The 20,610-nt window shown below is 43.9% G+C and overlaps 1 protein-coding gene across 1 annotated transcript in view; it reads right to left on the reverse strand.

Moving 5' to 3' along the window:
* Ccnt1 (cyclin T1) overlaps positions 1 to 16,982 on the reverse strand; it is a 29,081-nt gene extending 12,099 nt beyond the window's left edge. The window contains exons 1-5 of the mRNA XM_052748833.1: positions 16,724 to 16,982; positions 14,602 to 14,683; positions 8,687 to 8,815; positions 2,384 to 2,444; positions 466 to 528 (exon numbers count right to left, since the gene is read on the reverse strand). Of these exons, the coding sequence (XP_052604793.1) occupies positions 466 to 528; positions 2,384 to 2,444; positions 8,687 to 8,815; positions 14,602 to 14,683; positions 16,724 to 16,884 (496 nt within the window). The 5' untranslated portion in view covers positions 16,885 to 16,982. The remainder of the gene's footprint in view (positions 1 to 465; positions 529 to 2,383; positions 2,445 to 8,686; positions 8,816 to 14,601; positions 14,684 to 16,723) is intronic.
* Between the last annotated feature and the right edge of the window lie 3,628 nt (positions 16,983 to 20,610).

A 20,610-nucleotide genomic window follows, 5' to 3' on the forward strand; every position in this document is an offset into this window, starting at 1 on the left:
TTACCCCCTTCTCCACTAGACAGGGAATGGGTCTGTCCACTATGGGTGGGCCTCCCATCTCAATTAACAAAAGAATACCCAGAGGCTTGTCTCCCAGGTGATCCCTGTCAAAATGACAAGTAATGCTAACCTCACATTCTCATTAAATTAAGAGCTTCTAAGGCGGGCAGTGGGGGCACACGTCTTTGATCCCAGCACCTGGGAGGCAGGGGGCAGGTGAATCTGTGAGTTCGAGGGTTGCCTGGTCTACAGTCTGAGTCTGAGGACAGCTAGGACTGTTATATAGAGAAACCTTGTGGGGGAGAGAGCATCTAAAAACACTTTTTTCCAATAGGTCATAACCAAGTGCCTGATTCTAGCCAAGCAGGCCTCTTAGTATGGACAAAGCAGCTGTGCCATGCCTTAGCCCAGAGCCAAGCACAGCCCCAAGTAACTCAACTATTCAAGACAGTTAGGGTTACTTACCTCGAACAAGCTGGGTGCACTTTACCACATGTGTATGTGGGTGATCAATTGTTAATTCAAACCCTTCAAAAAAAAAAAAACAACACATTTTACACTTCTTTTGTCTGAATCATTAATTGCCTGTTCATTTTTCTCTCTCAAAAGTACTGTGCAAGAACTAAAATTCACACACAGTATTCATTACATTTTTCTCTAAAATGAAGACCACTGAAGAAACAAAACCTCTAAACACAACACACACAACGATCTTTTTCAAGTGGCTGGAGAGACGCCTCAGTGGTTTAGACTGGTTCACCGCAACTCCAGTTCCAGAAGATCTGACTCTTTCTTCTGACCTCTGCGGGCCCCAGGCACACGTGTGTGGCACAGACATATGTGCAGGCAAAAGACTCAGACACATAAAATAAACCTAAAAACAGTTTTAATCCTTTTTAGGAAGGAAAGGATAGAGTACAAGGTTGAAGGAAGCAGTCATACAAATAAAGGTGCCTTCCAAAGTGTTCTTTCATTTGGGGAAGTACAGAGTGTGAAGAGACAGCACCATGTACCCAGGCTGGTCTCAAAGTCACCATGATGCTGAGAATTACTCTGAATTTCTGATCCTCCTGCCTCCAGCTCTCAAATGCTGGAAATACAAGCATGTGCTACCACACCCAGTTTGTGAGGTTCTGTGGACCTAGCTATCAAGCCCAGGGTTCATGAATGCTAAGCATTCTACCGACTGAGCTATACCCTCAGCCCCTTAAAGCTCAACAGTGAAAAGAAAACCAAAGTGTGACAGAACCCCATTCTGTGGCTGAGGCTAGCTGCAACTCTTGGCAATCCTGCCTCGGCCTCTGCCACCTGAGAGTTGGATTAGAAAACCTTCAAACTCTTTCCTCTCACCTCACTTTGTTCCTTTTCATCAGCTCCATTTTAATGTATACTGTTTGTATTATCCCATTTCAAAAGTTCATTACCAAAATTACAAAACAAGCTCAGTGCATTGAAAATAAAAATAACGTAAGTATATTTCTTTGAGCACATAAATAAAAATTTCAGCCATGCATAGTGGCACACTCAAGAGGCTGAGGGTATCTGCAAGTTTGAGGCCAACCTAATCTACATACATAGTGAGTTCAAGGGCCAGCCTGGTCTACACAGTAAAACATTGTCTCACAATAAATAAAGTTAAAATGAAAACATAATGTAGATATAATGAACAAGTCACATGATGAAATTATTCTAACAGGATAACTGGTAACTATGAATTAAGACTGGACTTGTTCCTATCTAATAAAGGTATTACTTCACTAGCCAGTTGTGCTTGCACACACTCTTAATCCCAGCACTCAGGAGGCAGAGGCAGGCAAAGTTCAAAGCCAGCCTGGTCTACAGAGGACCTGATGGCACACGCCTTTAATCCCAGCGTGCTCAGGAGTCAGAGGCAGGTGGATCTCTTGAGTCTTTATTTTCTGTCATTATTTATCAGGTTAAAAACTGCCAAAAAGATAAATCTTACAATGAGAAAAATTAAAAACAAAATCCTAGCTAATGGCTGTCTCAAGGGTTACCATACACCTACACTGTGGAAACAGACCAGGGCTAAACTATAAGCTGGACAGCCACTATTACCCAGTAACAGACACTTCCCAAAACCTTCAAAAGATTTCCTCCCAGGTTTACAAATTTTACATAAAATCATTATTTCGCCGGGCGGTGGTGGCGCACGCCTTTAATCCCAGCACTCGGGAGGCAGAGCCAGGCTGATCTCTGTGAGTTCGAGGCCAGCCTGGACTACCAAGTGAGTTCCAGGAAAGGCGCAAAGCTACACAGAGAGACCCTGTCTCGAAAAACCAAAAAAAAAAAAAAAAAAAAAAAAAAAAAAAATCATTATTTCACACCTAAGTTTTCATGCTTTTAAGGAAAATAAACTTACCTAGGGTCTGCAAAATGATACTCTCTAAAATCACCAGGTCTTGAACTTGTTGTAGGTAGGCCTAGGGGAGAGAAAACAGAAATTACATTCCACAAAAGGGGAAACAATTTAGAAAACAAAACAATAAAAGGTATGGATGGAGGAGGCCACTCAAAGATGGCTGAAAAGTTAAGAAGACCTAGGTTCGAGTCCCACCACCCACACGGCAGCTCACAACCATCTATAACTCTAGTTCCAGGGAATCCAATGCCCTCTTCTGGCCTTCACAGGCACTACATACATGTGATGCACTTAATATACATGTAGGCAACACACCACTTCCTGTTCCCTGTAAGCCAAGATGTAGGACACTAAGTTTTTTCTCCAGCACCATGTCTGCCTACATGCCACCATGTTGCACCATGATGTTAATGACTGGACCTCTGAAAATGTAAGCTACCCCAATTAAATGTTTTTCCTTTACAAGAGTTGCTGTGGTCATGGTGTCTCTTCACAGCAATAGAAACCCTAACTAAGATAGAAGTTAGTACCAGGGACTGGGGTATTGCTGTGATAGGCCTGACCATGTTTTTCTTTGGAGCAATTTAGACATTGTTACTTTGGGTTAGGAAAGCAGTGAAATACTTTAAGCATACTTAATGAGCCATACTAGTAGGAGCATGGAAGACAATGATGCTGATAATGATTTGAACTGTTGGCTCAAGAGGTTTCAGAGGAAAAGAATTTTAGTATGTGGCCTAGAGACTGGTCTTGTGATATTTTGGTGAATGTGGGTCCTTTTTGCCCTTGTCTGAAAAGTTTGCCTGAGGCTAAAGTGAAGAGTTTTGGATTAATTTCAATAGCAGGGGAAATCTTAAAACAGCCTAGTATAGACTTTGTTGTGTGGTTACTAGCATTAACTCTAATGAAGATTTATGATGAAAAGGAGCAAGCTGAGCAAGGAAAAATATTTGATGAGAAAAGAAGCACCAGGAAGTGGAATGGAGGTAAGTCGTGTTGTTCAAGGAGATAAACAGATTAAGAAATGGAATAAAGGAAGTGGTGACCTCAGGACAAGATCTCACCCAGCTATGTTTCCAACTTGTGAAAAGGAATTAAAGAAAAGCTTAGAGCTGGGTGTGGTGACACGCCTTTGATCCCAGCACTCCAGAGGCAGAGGCTGGCAGATCTCTGAGTTTGAGGCCAGCCTGGCCTACAGATCCAGTTTCAGGAGAGCCAAGATTAGACAGTGAAGGACAGAAAGCTGGTGAAAATGTAATTAAACAGGGGTCCATGTTCCAGCACCAGTAAGCAGAACAACTTGGCAGCTTTGGCCATGTGGTTCTGGCTTTAGAGTGAAGGATAGAAGAAAGGGGTTATGGAACCTTCTTCTGTGGTTAAGGGCAGCCGCTGAGGCCAAGACTGTGTCAGGGGTGCCCCTGAATGGAGACCCAGAGAGGCCACTGTTGTGAAGCTATGAAGTTGAAGCCAGAATTGCCTTGGAGAACCCAAGATGTTAGAGATGTCATGAGTACCTGCTGAGGAAAGCTACTAACAGGGAGTGGAACCAGCCCAAGAAAGAGAAGTGTGTTGCAGTAAACAAAGCTGAAAGGAGTTGGAGATCTGAAGAGTGTGTTAACATCAGACATGGAGATGCAGAGTTTGGAGTTTGCCCAGCTGGTTTTCAGTCTTGCTTTGATCAAGTATTTCCTCACTATGCTCCCTTCCCTTTGTTTTGGAATGGTAATGTATATCCTGTGCCATTATTTGTTGGAAGTATGTGATGTACTTTTTTTTTTTTTTTTAAAGATTTATTTATTAAGTATACAGCATGTATGACAGCAGTCCAGAAGAGGGCACCAGATCTCATTACAGATGGTTGTGAGCCACCATGTGGTTGCTGGGAATTGAACTCAGGACCTCTGGAAGAGCAGTCAGTGCCTCTAACCTCTGAGCCATCTCTCCAGCCCGTGATGTACTTTTTTAATTTTAATTTTACAGGGGATTACAGTTAAAAGATTCCATATGAATCTCAGAAGGGACTTTGAACTTTAGACTTAATTAAGTTTGAGACCATTACAGACTATGGGGACTTTTGAAGTTGGACTGAATGCATTTTTGCATTATGATATGGCTACAAGCCTTTGGGGGCCAGGGAGTGGAATGTGGTGGTTTGAAAAAATGGCCTCCAAAGGGAGTGGAGATATGATCTTGTTGGAGCAGGTGTGGTCTTATAAGAGGAAGTGTGTCACTGTGGATACGGGCTTTGAGGTCTCATATACTACTCTCAAGCCACGCCCAGTAAGACAGACCACTTCCTGTTGCCTGCTAGGTTCAAGATGTAGGACTCTCAGCTCCATCTACAATGCCATGTCTGCCTGCATGCTACCTTGCTTCCCACAATGATGATAATGAACTAAGCCTCTGAAACTGTAAGACAATCCCAATTAAATGTTTTTCCTTTAAAAAAAAATTATATACATATACATATATATATATATATGTATACACACACACACACACATATATATACATGTAGGCAAGCAGTCATACTCATAAAAATTTTCAATCTTAAGAGGGGTGGTATGAGAGAGAAGAGGTAGAGTTGGAACTGGAATACAATCTTTATCCCTATCTCATTTAGTACAAGAAGGAAGAGCTGGGAACATCAAAAGACAACACTTTACTAGTAGTACAGAGCTACCAAAAAGCACAATTTTATTTCTTTTCAGACTGCTATTTTAAATCTTAAAATCAAATGATTTAGAGATGAGAAATTAACACACCTTTTTAAAAATCATTACATTATTACTTGCAGATCCTTTAATAGCACTGTAAGAATCTAACTGATTGTACTTATTGTCATGGAGCTTTATACTTATGGTTTAACAAAAAGACCTATATTGTAGTTAACTTCACACTAAATTTTTTTGTTGTTGTTGTTTTTTGTTTTTCAAGACAAGGTTTCTCTGTGTAATTTTGGTGCCTGTCCTGGATCTCACTCTGTAGACCAGGCTGGCCTTGAACTCACAGAGATCCGACTGGCTCTGCCTCCCCAGTGCTGGGATTAAAGGCATGCGCCACCACAGCCTGGTCAACTTCACCCTAAACTTTATATTAGCAAAGCAAGTAAGGATATAAACTATGCTAGCTAGCCGTCTTTTCCGTATGCTGGAGAAAACATCTTCCTATTACCACCTCAGATGGGTTGAATACTCAGGCAAGGAATTATGTGAATATGCTTTGGAGAGGGAAAAAAAGTGTTACGGTGTGCATATGAAATGCCTCCCATAGTCTGATGTGTTAAAGGGTCTAGGTGCTAGGCTGGAGAAATGGTTCAGCAAAAGATGTTGTCAAGCAAGGCTGGCAACCCGAGTCCACTCTCAGGAATCCAAGTAAAGGTAGAAAGAGGAAACCTAGGCCACAGAGTTGTATTCTGGCCTCCAGTCTGTGGCCGGCTGGCACACATGCATACAGGCATACAGACACACCACACACTAATATAAATGAATTGTAAGGTCTGTCAGCTCTTAGGAAGTAATTGGATCCGAAGGCTCTGACCTCAACAGTGGACTAATCCGGTGATACAGTCCTAATCTGATAGCATTACGGGAGCTGGGAGACACAAGGTGGGCGCAGAAGCACAGCCCTGAAAGACAGCATCGTGTCTGTCTCTACTATTGCTCTGGCACTACCTGCCAGATGAGCTCTGTGCTCTGCCACTTGCTTCTTCCTGGCCAGGATGCTCTGCCTCAGAACCTGAGCCCAAAGTAATACAGCTAAGTAACCACAGGCTGAAACCTTTGAAAGGTGAACCAAAAGGAATCCCTCCTTCCCTTAGGTTGCTTTCTCAGAGGTTGCATCATAGTGGAAAAAAGTGGCTACCAAAGCTCACTTCAATACAACATATATTAAAATTGGAATGATACAGAAAATTTCAAAAACAGGAAAAATATATATATTAATTCCATAGATATTTTTCATAAAGCATAATTAATAAACCCATAAAAGACTTAAATGACCTAGTAACAGAAATCCCTAATTGTATCTCAATTATAAATGTTAGAATTCTGAACATCTCCAATCATTGACTTCTGAAAGCAGAAGAGCTGGAGAGATGGCTCAGTAGTTTAGAGCAAATAGTGCTCTTGCAGAGGTCAGGATTCAATTCCCAGAGCTCACATTGGTCAGCTTACTACCACCTATATATACCTCCAGCTTCAGGACGATCCAAGACCTCTGACCTCTATGGATACCCACACATGCACAGACACACACAGATGTATTTAATTAAATACAATAAATGGATAAAACCAGGAGAGTCACCCTTCTTTAAGAAAGCCAAGGACATCAGACAGTGGTGGTGCACACCTTATTCCCAGCACTCAGAACAGAGTGTGAGGCCAGCCTGGTCTACACAGTGAGTTCTAGGATAACCAGAGCCACGGAGAAACCATCTTGGGGGGTTGGGGGGAGCCTAGGAATAGGGAGTGTGGCTTTTTTTCTTTCTTTTTTAAGAGACAGGTTCTCACTATGTAGACCAGGTTGGTCTCACACATCTACCTGCCTCTGTCTTGCAAGTGATAGATTGAAGGCGTGTACAAGCACATCCAGCTTCGGGGTGTGGCTTTAAAATAGAATGTTTGCGCCTGGGCAGTGGTGGCGCACGCCTTTAATCCCAGCACTCAGAGGCAGAGGCAGGCAGATCTTTGTGAGTTCAAGGTCAGCCTGGTCTATAGAGCGAGATCCAGGAAAGGAGCAAAGCTATACAGAGAAACCCTGTCTCGAAAAACCAAAAAGAAACAGAATGTTTGCCTAGCATTTTCTGAGGTCCAGATTCAATGCCTAACATCACTAACATAAGCACACACATGAAAGTCAAGGAAGCATGGGGAAAAAAAAAACAAAAGAAATGTGCACGCGCACATATATGCATATGATAAAGATCCAACAGTGCATCTATGAAACATCTATGGCCTCAGAGTTGGAGGCCAGCCTGGGCTACACAGCAAGTCCCAGGCTGGCCAGGGCTACACAGAGAAAACCCTATCTTGAAAAAATAAACCAATGTTTGAACTCTTTAATGACTATAATGCTTCTCGGCCTTTTGCCTAAAATCAAATGTAATAATAAACAGGCATAAATTTTATCTCTAGGCATGTGGTTCATTTTGAGACTGATTTAAGTCAGGCAGTGAACCTTTCCATATACTTAAAAAAATTTCCACAACAAAACTTTACCTTTAAGAATGCTTATAACGGCCGGGCAGTGGTGGCGCACGCCTTTAATCCCAGCACTCGGGAGGCAGAGCCAGGCGGATCTCTGTGAGTTCGAGGCCAGCTTGGTCTCCAAAGCAAGTTCCAGGAAAGGCGCAAAGCTACACAGAGAAACCCTGTCTCGAAAAACCAAAAAAAAAAAAAAAAAGAATGCTTATAACATCAAGAAGCTAGTGTGTGTGTGTGTGTGTGTGTGTGTGTGTGTGTGTGTGTGTGTGTGTACACACACCTTTGATCCCAGAAGGCAGAGACAGGCAGATCTCTAACATTGAGGCCAGCCCGGGCTACAGAGCAAGTTCTAGGACAGCCAGAGTTAGAGAGAAACCCTGATCCCTATCTCAAAAAAACAAAACAAACAAACAAAAAAAAAAACAAAGAAACACAAAAAACAAAAACCCACCACCACAAAGAACACTTATAACATCAATAAAAGCTGTAATTAAGCCAGGCGGTGGTGGCATACGCATTTAATGCCAGCACTCAGGAGGCAGAGGCAGGTGGATATCTGTGAGTTTGAGGCCTGTCTGGTCTAGATATAAGTTTCAGTATATCCAGGGCTACTCAGAGAAACCCTGTCTTGAAAAACAAAAGCTGAAATTGTGTCATGCTTCTTGACAGAATAATTACAGATATAAATATATATAGGTATATGATGACCTACCACATGGACATTTTTTTTTTGTTTTTTTGTTTGTTTGTTTTTCAAGACAGGGTTTTTCTATGTAGTCCTGGCTGTCCTAGAACTAGCTTTGTAGACCAAGCTGGCCTTGAACTCAGATCCAGCCACCTCTGTTTTAGGAGTGCTGGCATTAAAGGCGTGTGCCACCACACCAAGCACTGAACATTCTTAAACAGAAAATAAGAAAAATATTTCAATCTGGAGGGTGGGATGAAAAGAAACCTATACAGATGACATGATTCTTCTTTGCTGTTACGAAGCTTTTAATTTTATGACAATCTTTATTTTAGAGATTAAACACTGAAAAGTTCCAGATTCAAAGCTACAAAATGAAGTTATAACTTTTTACAAGTGTAATTAAGGACCTACCTCACTCCTTGTGTCAGGAAGTGACTCCTGGGGATGGAGGCAAGTATGAGCTACCTTGATGACATGTTCCAGTTTTTTTGGCTGTTCTTCCACTTTCGCTGCTAGAAACAAGGCTGCTGGAGCCATAGACTTCATTCATAGAAGAAAAAAAAAGTCACACATGTTATTGATTTCGAAGTGATAATCCAAGAAGAGCTAAATCACAAACAATCAAGTCTCTTATCTACACTTGCCCTGGACTTTCAAATCACAGACAGCAGTCCCTCAGGAAACACTAAGGATCTGTGAGGAGACTGCAGACATAAGCTGTTTTCCACTGAAAAAAATCACATCATTTTAAGTTTGCTTGCCTTAATTTTTTGGGTTGTTTTTTTTTTTTTTTTTTTTTGGGGGGGGGTGTTTTTTCTGAGACAGGGTTTCTGTTTTGGTACCTGTCCTGGATCTCACTCTGTAGACCAGGCTGACTTCAAACTCACAGAGATCCACCTGGCTCTGCCTCTCAAGTGCTGGGATTAAAGGCGTGCGCCACCACCGCCCAGCTTTGCCTTAGTTTTTTTGGTAGGAATCTCACTATGTAGTCCAGGATGGTTTGGAACTATTTATATAGCCCAAGATAGCCTCTAACTGGTGAACCTTTTGCCTCATTCAGCCTCTTGGATGTTGGGATTATAGGTCTGAGCCACTATGCCAAGGTTCTTCTTCTTTTTTTTTTAATGGTAAATTAAAATCCTTAGAATAAGGAAATCCAGATAAAGTAGGTTAGTGCCAGAGGCTGAGAGGTAGATTGGGAGTGACTGCAGTGACAAAGCACTGATACAAGTGTTCTGAAATCAAACACTGGTAATGGTTGCCTCAGTTTGTGAGCACGGGAAGGGAACATACAGCACATCTACAATACCAGGGCTGAGGGGTACAGCTAGGTGGATCCTAGGGGCTCAGTGGCCACCCAGTTTAGCAGAAATGACATGCTCCAGGTTCAGTGAGAGACCTTATTTCAAAAAATAGAGAGCGATCAAAGACTTGATGTCAACTTTTAGTCTCTGCCCCCTACACACAGGCAAGCACACAAATATATTCAATCCACACACTAAATAAAAATGTTTTTGTTGAGTGTGGTAGCCCACTCCTGAAATCCCAGCACTCAGGAGGCAGAAGCAGGTATATCTGAGTTCAAAGTCAGCCTGGGCTACACAAGACTGTCTAAAAACAAACAAACAAACATACAAAAAAAAAAACCCAGGTGGTTGTGGCCCATGCTTTTTTTTTTTTTTTTTTTTTTTTTTTTTTGGTTTTTCGAGACAGGGTTTCTCTGTGTAGCTTTGCGCCTTTCCTGGAACTCACTTGGTAGTCCAGGCTGGCCTCGAACTCACAGAGATCCGCCTGGCTCTGCCTCCCGAGTGCTGGGATTAAAGGCGTGCGCCACCACCGCCCGGCCGTGGCCCATGCTTTTAATCCCAGCATTTGGGAGGAAGAGGCAGGCACATCTCTTAAGTTCAAGGCCAGTCTGGTCTGAGCAAATTGCAGAACAGCCAAGGCTATACAGAAAAACGCTGCCTTGAAAAGCAAAAAAAAAAAAAAAAAAAAAAAAAAAACTACAAAGTATTAAACTCACAAGATAGAAAATATGTAGGGGAGGAACAATTATACAAGCCAATACACTAGTAGCTAAAGATCTCAAGAGACTAACCATACAAGATCACACAGCAACTGAAACATTGTAATACTTACTTGGAACCCTACTGCCTCCTAAGTTACAATTTTCTACACTAAAGTCTGGCATGCCAAAAATACTTGCACAACCTTCCTTATCCTTCCACGCTTCTTAAAAAGCTAAAATGGAACTAGTCTAGATGTTCATCAAGAGATGAACGGATTAAAAAAAATAAAAGGGCACTAGGAGTATAGCCCAACTATCGGAGTGACGTCTGTTTGTGCAAAGCCCTAGGTTTGATCCCAACAGACTCTGTCCTCCCTTGTAAATTCCAGGAATTGAACTCAGGTTGCCAGGCTTGACAGCAAGCACCTTACCCTTATAAGCCACCTTATTAGGCCAGAATCTTTTTTTTTTTTAATTAAAGACAAGATCTAACTACATTGTCCAATGCTAACCTCAAATTGAGAACTGAGCCTCATACCTAGGCTTGCAGGCACATGTACCTAACTCTTAGGAGGCGTTTTTATACTAGTTTAGAATATAAATTGCACAAAGCCATACAGCTAGTAAGCAGATCATCAGGACTCCAAATCTAGACACGTCTGACCCCAGCAAACATACTTTCAATCACTAAACTTCATTTCTTACAAGTCAACAAATAAGCCGGGCAGTGGTGGCGCACGCCTTTAATCCCAGCACTCGGGAGGCAGAGGCAGGCGGATCTCTGTGAGTTCTAGGCCAGCCTGGTCTCCAAAGCGAGTTCCAGGAAAGGCGCAAAGCTACACAGAGAAACCCTGTTTCAAAAAAAAAAAAAAAAAGTCAACAAATAAGGGTAACTAACATATATCCAAATATGCTGCTATTAAAATATGGGCCTTTTTTTTCTTTTGGTGCTATGGACTCAACTCAAAACCTAACATGCTAAATACACACTGAACTGGGTCATATGCATAGCCCCAAGGATTTTTTGTTGCTGTTTTTTTTGGGGGGGGGTAGTTTTTTGAGACAAAGTTTCTCTGTGTAGTTTTGGTGCCTGTCCCGGATCTCGATCTGTAGACCAGGCTGGCCTCGAACTCGGAGGTCCACCTGGCTCTGCCTCCCTGAGTGCTAGGATTAAAGGCGTGGCCACCACCGCCCAGCTGAGGCATGATCTTTTTTTTTTTTTGTTTGTTTGTTTTGTTTTTTCGAGACAGGGTTTCTCTGTAGTTTTGCGCCTTTCCTGGAACTCACTTTGTAGACCAGGCTGGCCTCGAACTCACAGAGATCCTCCTGCCTCTGCCTCCCGAGTGCTGGGATTAAAGGCGTGCGCCACCATCGCCCGGCTGAGGCATGATCTTTTAACAGAAATCATAAATACTAGTTTAAATCCAGAAGAGGTATAGGATACTGTATATCAAATATTGATCAATGATTACCTCTTCAGGGCACAGAGTTTTCACTTTATATGTTTCGGTGGTATTGTTAGAATTTTTACCATGTGAATTTATTATATTTGTAATAAATAAATGGAAATTCACAAAGCAGCTAGCAAGATGGCTCAGCAGCCTAATGTGCAACTATCCACACTTGACAACCTTAATTTGATTCCCCAAACCCATGATGGAAAAAGAGAACCAAAACTTGTCTTCTGACCAATGTGAGCTACACTCATACACAATCACATCATGCACACACAATAAAATTGAAAAAAAAAATCCACAAGGGCTGGCTTGACAGGCTTAACATCAATGCCATAATGTTTTAAGCCCTCTCAAATCTAATTCTAATTGATCATAGTTAAATCCAACTTATAAAATTAATGTATTAAGAGGGTAATATTTGGGATATGCTAATTATAAAATATACCTAAAATCAATACTCTAAAGAAGATCAACTATAAAAGTCAGAACACCAGCTGTGGTCGTATTTGTCTTTAATCCCAGCACTCGGGAGACAAAGGCAGGTGAATCTCTGTTGAGTTCCAGGCCAGCCGGGGCTACATAGTGAAGCCCTGTCTCAAAACAAGAGACAAATAAAAACAAAGGATATGATATCCAAAAGAATGTCTCTGTAATTAAATAATTATCAGATAATCTGTTAATTCTACCAGCTTACTTCGGGTACGTTGGAAATAAACAGATAAATGTCTGTCTTAACCAAGGTTAACACACAGGCAATAAGAAAGCGTTGTCATTTAAATAAAAAGGACATACATGCTAACCCATAAATGCAGACTGAACAACCTGATTTAAGATTCCACCCTAAATTTCAAATTTTTATTGCAATAAACGAGAAGACTCGGCACCTGTTGCCCATGCCAGTGCTTGGAAATTCAAGGCGCCATGACTACACACTTAGTTACACCCTAATCTCAAAAAAAAAAAAAAAAAAAAAAAAGAATGAATGGAAGAAAAAAAAGGGAGGGAAAGCTGAAGGTAGGAAATCTTCAAAATAACCAAGACAGCTTTGCAATTTAAATTTCACTGATCCACTACTTCTGTTTCAGTGCTATCAAACAGCTTTATAAAGGCTGATTAGAAGTATGGGCGCAGCGGGGTGGTGGTGGGGCACCCCTTTAATCCAGCACTCGGGAGGCAGAGGCAGGCAGATCTCCGTGAGTTCGAGGCCAGCCTGGTCTATAGAGCGAGTTCCAGGAAAGGCTCCAAAACTACACAGAGAAACCCTGTCTCGGAAAAAACAACAACAGAAAAAAAGGTATGGGCACTAAGGGCAGGGACTGACTAATCACCCAAAATTATCAATCCTTAACTGACGATCCTAAGTCTGATTTTGCCAATTTCTTACATTACAGGAATTACATTTAGCTTCACAAAGTTTCTTCTTACAGGATCAAAACAAAACAACTCAAAATGTCTTATCTGGGCTTGAGACGGCTCAGTTAAGTACTCTGACTCCCAGCACCCATCTAGGGTTGCTCAGAGCAGCCTGTAACTCCAGCTCCAGGGAATTCAAGGCCTTCATCTAGCCTCTGTGGGTACTCACACAAACACTCAGAAATAAAACTATGTTTTTGGATTTTTGTTTGTTTGTTTGTTGTTTTTTTTGAGACAGGGTTTCTCTTTGTAGCTTTGCACCTTTCCTGGAACTCACTCTGTAGACCAGGCTGGCCTCGAACTCACAGAGATCTGTCTGCCTTTGCCTCCCAAGTGCTGGGATTAAAGGTGTGTGCCACCACCGCCCCCTTTTTTTTTTAATATTTATTTATTATGTATACAGTGAATTCTGTCTACATGAATGCTTACAGGCCAGAAGAAGGCACTGGATTGAATTATGGATGGTTGTGAGCCACCATGTGGGTGCTGGGAACTGAACTCAGAACCTCTGGAAGAGCAGACAGTGCTCTTAACCACTGAGCCATCTCTCCAGCCCTAAAACTATGTTTTTAGATGCATTATCCTAAAATAAATCCTCAAAGACTTTAAAAAATAACAGAATATTTGATCCACTAATCCACACAATCTGTTCAAGTTAACCTTTATTACCTTGGGTTTTTTGTTTGTTTGCTTGTTTGTTTTAGAAAGGGTTTCTCTGTGTAGCCCTGGCTGTCCTAGAACTCACTCTATAGACCAGGCTGGCCTTGGACTCAGAGATCCGCCTGCCTCTGCCTCCTGAGTGCTGGGATTAAAGGCATGCGCCACCACCGCCCCAGCTTTACCTTGGGATTTTAATTAAACAAAATGCTAAATAGACCATTTCAGTTAACAAAACTGAAAATAGCACTATATTTATAACTTTGTCCAAGAAAAAAATATCCTTTTATTCCTATTCTTCCCCATTCCTAAAAGTCATCGCCCCAGGCATTACCACATAATACATCTTTCCCTCCAGCTAACCACTGAATTTTATCAAAGATTTTGCAAAATCTAACTTACATTTGTCTTCTTATGGCCATAAATTTACCACTTGGAAAATTATACTTAAGTCATGATTTTTTTTTTTTTTTTTTTTTTTTTTTTTTTTTTTTTTTTTTTTTGGTTTTTCGGAGACAGGGTTTCTCTGTGTAGTTTTGTGCCTTTCCTGGAAATCGCTTTGTAGACCAGGCTGGACTTGAACTCACAAAGATCCACCTGCCTCTGCCTACCGAGTGCTGGGATTAAAGGCGTGTGCCACCATCACCCAGCTTAAATCATGATTTTTTTAATCTCAAAATGACCAGCCCTAAATTCTAAAATAAAACCCTAGTCCAATAACAACAACCAATCATAAAATAGGCAGCTAGAATCAAACCCCAAAGGATTACACCACACAAAATTCTACTTACATATCGATGGAACTGTGTAAAAGACTGGATCATGTAGAAGCGGTGCATGTACACTATAGCAGTGTTGATCGTCAGTTGTGAGCTGAGGTTCAAGTTAAGGTGCAATCATCCTTCCCAAGGGAATAAAGCACAGTGGACCATCCTACACAAGCTACCTCTTCAAATCAAAGAGCAGATGTGTTTTCCTTCACTAACTAAATTATTAACTGCCAATTGTCAGTATGTCTTCTACCTAGCCAAGTTCTTATAGGAACTTAATGACTGAATAAACAAAGCGAGCAGCACGGTGCAAATCAACAGACAACGTAAACAAAACCACACAGGGTCTCACACTTTCCCGTCATGCCACTGCCCTCTGCAAAGGTGACTCATTAGCCAAGGATAACTCTTTTCTAATTACGTTTACTTTTGAAGGGGTGATCAGCATGCCACAGCATGAGTGTGGGGGTCAGAGTGCAACCTGCAGGAGTCAGTTATCTGTCCACCCTATGGGTCATAGAGATAGAACGCAGGGCATCGGGTTTGGCAGCACGTGCCTTGACCTGCTGGGCCATCTTGCTTGCCCAAGGATAACTTAAACTCCAGAGATCAGTTTTTCTGTTCTACTTTTTTCTTTCTTCCTTTTCTTTGGGAGGCGGTGGATGGGTGGGTATGGGGGTGTTCTGAGACAGGGTTTCTCTGTGTAGCCTGTCTGTCCTAAAACTCACTCTGTAGACCAGGCTGGCATCGAACTCAGAAATCAGCCTTCGTCCACCTCCTGAGCTCTGGGATTAAAGGCGTGCACCACCATGCCCGGTTTAGTTCTACTTCTTTCTGGAAATATCACATGACTCCTGAACTACAAAACATTTGAAATGATTTGATGGTAATCCACTGAAAATAAACTCCTTCCTCCCTCCCTCTAATCCAGAGTCTTTCATTCGTATGGTTAAGAATACCTCATTCCTACAGACCTCAGCAACAGCCTGTATAGAGATAACAATATGCTGGCAACAAGCTTGAGCACACTTTAAAAAGGTGCCTTAAACATATATAGGAACGTTTAATTGTGCACTGCCTGAATGCTTGGGAAACAAACTGGATTTCAATAGCGAACTGGCCAATAAAGGGAACACCTATTTGGAAGGCCTTACATTATAGTCAGAACTTTTTTTTTTGGGAGACAGGATCTCACTTTGTAGCTTTGGCCTGCCTCTACCTCCCCAATGGTGGGATCAAAGGCATAAGACACCACACCCAGCCCTCAGCATCACTCTTAAGTAAATGCTACATAAGCTGAAGCTGCACCTAAAAGAAAGTTATATGGAAAATAGAGTTTTAAAACTATTAGTTTTGCCACAAATAACTTCATTTTCTGAAGGGAAAAAAAAGGGGGGGGGGGAATCACTAAATTATCTTACCTCTGTAATTTGAAAAGGAATAAATAACCTCTAGTGCCCTGAGAAACAAGGACTTAAAACTCTGCAAACTACTTAAAACATTATATCCATACTTACATCTCCCTACAAACCTAAGGTGACATCTTCCCTTCCTCTTAAATTCTACGAAACAGCTACTAGAACACATCTGAATCTCAAGCGTTGAGATGGACAACAGAAAAAAAAAACCAAGAATTTGACAGGTCATAAACAGCTAGTAAGTGGGAGAAATGGGTTTGGAAGCAAAGCTGGGGCGCCAATTCTAGCCCACCTCCGTAAGCCCGTCGGGGACAGAATTTCCCGAAACCCTTTTCACACACTGGCAGCGTCCTCAGCGAAACCTCTTTAAACGGAGCCTCTCAAATAAAAAAAAAAAAAAAAAAAAAAAAAAAAAAAAAACCACTAGAAAACAGGTCAGAATTCAGAGAAGAGGGGCCGGGAGAGGAGCGGCGACCACACAAAGACGGGAGAGGTCCGAATCCCCAGCCGGGCTGGTGGCACCGGTGAGCGAGCGGGAAATTGACTCCGCCTCACTTCCCTCGCGCGAACAGTGGCTCCGCCAGCGCCATTGTGGGCTCTCCCCCACCAGGCGTCCAGCTCCCGCCACCACCTTACCCACTCGTGTCCCCGCCGGCGTGCCCGGCCCGACGCCGAAGCGTGGCCGGACGGGCTCCAAGGCCGAGAGGCCTAGGCCGCAAGGATACACGTTAAGACGTTGTCCCATGTCCTGGAGGAGGTTGGCCGCCTGCTGGCGGTAAGAGAGTTCTTTATCGGAGTCCACGCCGAAGCGACGCGAGGGGCTGTTTTCCAGCTGCTCCCGAGTGAAATACCACCGTTTGTTGTTGTTCTTCCTCTCTCCCTCCATAGTGCTCCAACCAAGAGGCAGCGGCGGGGGCTGCAAGCACTTCCCAGCGTCACCTAAGCGGCGACACACATCCGCTGTGCCGAGACAACTGCGACGTGACGAACTTCCTCCCGGAGCCGCCGAATACCAGCTTGTGACACACTTCCGCCCCAGGAAGCAGGAGCGTCCCGCGACTACTTCCGGAATGGACCCTGCGACGCCCCGTAGGCGGAATCGACAGCCAGTCCGCCGACGAGGACCGCAGTCCCGGCCCAGGGCGCAGGCGCGAGTCGTGTGACCCGGCAGGGCGCAGGTGGAAGTGGTTCTTAAAGAGAAACGAAGTCTCGCCTTTCCCCGCGATAACTGGGCTGAGGTCGCCTTGCGGGCGGCCCCGGCTTCGCTGCCTGAGTCTTTTCCGAGAACGTTGTAGAACCGGGCGTGGTGGCGCACACCTTTAATCCCAGCACTCGGGAGGCAGAGGCAGGCGGATCTCTGTGAGTTCGAGGCCAGCCTGGGCTACAGAGCGAGATCCAGGACAGCCAGGGCTACACAGAGAAACCCTGTCTCGAAAACCCACCCGCCCAGACTGGGCTTTATGGCCCCCTGGCCGGGAAAACGTGAGCCGCTCAGGAAACCCAGAAAAGACAAGACAGCGAATGGCCCCGACGTATGCCGAGACGTTCAAGCCGCTAAAAGGCTCCCGAAGTGCCTGGCCGCAGTGCCAAGAACCGCAGCCCGCTGGAAAAGCAGCGCCGTGTGTGTGTGTGTGTGTGTGTGTGTGTGTGTGTGTGTGTGTGTGTGCGTGTGCGTGTGCGTGTGCGTGTGTGTGTAGCAGCCCTAACCAACCCGAAGGAATAGAATTCATGTTGCTAATTTCATGCTTCCGTTGTCCCAGGAACACGATGTGTTTGGGGTTTTATATTTGGGGATGGGGCGCTCGCTCTCTCTCTCTCTCTCTCTCTCTCTCTCTCTCTCTTTCTCTCTCTCCTTTTTTTTTTCCTTTTTTGTTTTTGCTTTTTTTTTTTTGTTGTTTTTTGTTTTTTGTTTTTCGAGACAGGGTTTCTCTGTGTAGCTTTGCGCCTCTCCTGGAAATCACTTGGTAGCCCAGGCTGGCCTCGAACTCACAGAGATCCGCCTGCCTCTGCCTCCCGAGTGCTGGGATTAAAGGCGTGCGCCACCACCGCCCGGCTGTTTTTGCTTTTTAAGCCGAGCCTATGTGTAGCCTTGGCAGGCCTGGAACTCACAAACCCAGCGGTGTTCGCCCGAGTGCCAGGATTAACGGTGTGCGACACCGCGTCAGGCTCTAGAACGCTGACTTTATAAATAGAGTTTCACTCCGGTGGGGAGGCCTTTTCTCTGGCTTTCCTTTGGTCACAGAAAGCGATATGCTTGCTGGTGCAGTTTCCAAACGTTCAGTTAGGTCCCAAGGGTGGGCCAGGCGCCAGTGGCGGCCAGATCAATAGTTCTAGGAAACCCAAACCTCAGGGAAAGATTATCAAGCAAAGGAGAACAAGAGATCATTTGTGCGCTGGACCCACTCCTAGGTCCACCGTGTGGGGCTGCTGTCTGCCTCACCCTCCTGTCCACTACTGGGTGTCCCTGTTCCCAGGCTTCTGCCGCTGTGTTCAACTCAGTTCTGATGTTCACACTACCTCAAATCACAGATCTATGACTGGCCCCCACTCTTTGTTTACCAAAGTCCACCGTACACCTCTGGCGCAGGCATTGGCAGCCTATCTCCAAGATTTGGGGCTCTGCTATTTGCCCGAGAAGTCCTCTGGGACTTGTGTGTATGTATGTATTTATGTGTATGTATGTGAATGAGCGGCCCCTGGCTCAGCAGGTAGAAGAGGCTGCTGACAACCTGAATTCCATCCCTGGCACCCCCATGGTAGATGAAAGGAGAGGACTGACTCTGATAAGTTGTCCTCTGACTGCCCCAAATGCTCTGAGGCACGTGCAGAAACAGTAAATAGTTTAGAAGTAACAAAGTATCCTAGGATATGCTAACCGATGAACTAAAACCGCCTCTACAGTGTGGAAAGTTCCACCACCACCATGTGGAAAATTTCTAAGGTCAGGCCTCTATTAAATTGGAGCCCAGCTCCAGCTCTCATAGCTTTTCAGCCTAAGCAAGATAATTAACCCCTCTCAGTCTGCGATCCCTGCGCTTCTCCCTCCAACTCCAATGGAGATTGAATTTAGATCCTTCTGCTTATGCTGGGCAAGTACACTACCACCTAGCTGTATCCAGCCCTGTTGTGACTTTTTTTTTTCCGAGACAGGGTTTCTCTGTGTAGCTTTGCACCTTTCCTGGATCTCGATCTGTAGACCAGGCTGGCCTAGAACTCACAGAGATCCGCCTGCCTCTGCCTCCCGAGTGATGGGATTAAAGGCATGCGCCACCGCCCGGTGACTTGTTATTTTAAATTGGCTAAATTGGTGTTGAACTTACTTTATAGCTCAGGCAGGCACTGAACTTATGAACTTCTGGGCTCAGCTTTGCACCTGTTCTTCCATGCCTGTGGTGATATTTTGTTTGCACTTTAACAAATAAGATTTGTCTAAAGATCAGAGGACAGAGCCAGCCACTACATTAAACATAGAGGCCAGGCAATGGTGGCACACACCTTTAATCCTAGCTAGCACTCGGGAGGCAGAGATCTGTCTGGATCTCTGTGAGTTCAAAGCCACCCTGGACTACACGAGATTAATCCAGTTTAAAAGAGAAACAAAATCAGGCAGTGGTGGCACACACCCTTAATCCCAGTACTTGTGATCTCATGCCTTTCCTCCCAGTATTTGGGAAGCACACACACCATTAATCCCAGCACTAGGAAGGTTGAGACAGGAAATGATATGGCTGGGCAGAGAAAGGCATGTAAGGCAGGAGGAGACAGAAACTCGGTCCTTTCAGCTGAGGACTCAGGGGCATTCAGTTTGAGGATTCATGGAGACAAGAACTTCCCTTTGGCTGAGGAATTGGTGAGGTGAGAAGTGGCTGTGGCTTGTTTCCTCTGATCTTTCAGCGTTTATCCCAATATCTGGCTCCCGGTTTCTATTATTAAGACCAATTAGGATTCGTGCAACACATACCTATCAAGCTCATTATGTCTATAAAATATTAGAGATGTAGGGCAGGGTGTAGTGGTGCACTCCTTTAATCCCAACACTCAGGAGGCAGAGGCAGGAAGATCTTTGAGTTCAAAGCCAGCCTGGTCTACATAGCAAATTCCGGGTGGTGGAGGTGCACACCTTTAATCCCAGCATTAGGAGGCAGAGGGAGGCTGATTTCTGAGTTAAAGGCTAGCCTGGTCTACAGAGTGAGTTCCAGGACAGCCAGGGCTGTTACACAGAGAAAACTTGTCTTGAAAAACACCCCCCCAAAAAAAAAAAATTTAGTGTGTGTACATGTGCTTGTATATGCAGACTTGCACATGTCACAGTGTAAGGCTAGAGGTTGGAGGGCAACTTCAAGGTGTTCTTTCTGCCATGGGATCCAAAGATTGAACACAAAGTTGTCAGGCTTAGTGGCGAGCACCTTTGCCCTCTGAGCCATCCCACTGACCCTCACATGAAACGTATTAAACAAAACTTGACTTTTACCAAAGCCTAACCATGAGAGAAAGGAACTGGCCAACTTCAGTCTTCTCTACCCTTGCTCTACTATGTAAAGTGGCAGAAATAGTAAACACTTCAGGTCACTGCCCAGTGAGGAACAAGCTCATTAGAAGACTGTGAAGTCCA

This window comes from Peromyscus californicus, unplaced genomic scaffold (assembly GCF_007827085.1).
Source record: "Peromyscus californicus insignis strain IS unplaced genomic scaffold, ASM782708v3 Scaffold_20__1_contigs__length_68692818, whole genome shotgun sequence".
NCBI lineage: Eukaryota > Metazoa > Chordata > Mammalia > Rodentia > Cricetidae > Peromyscus > Peromyscus californicus.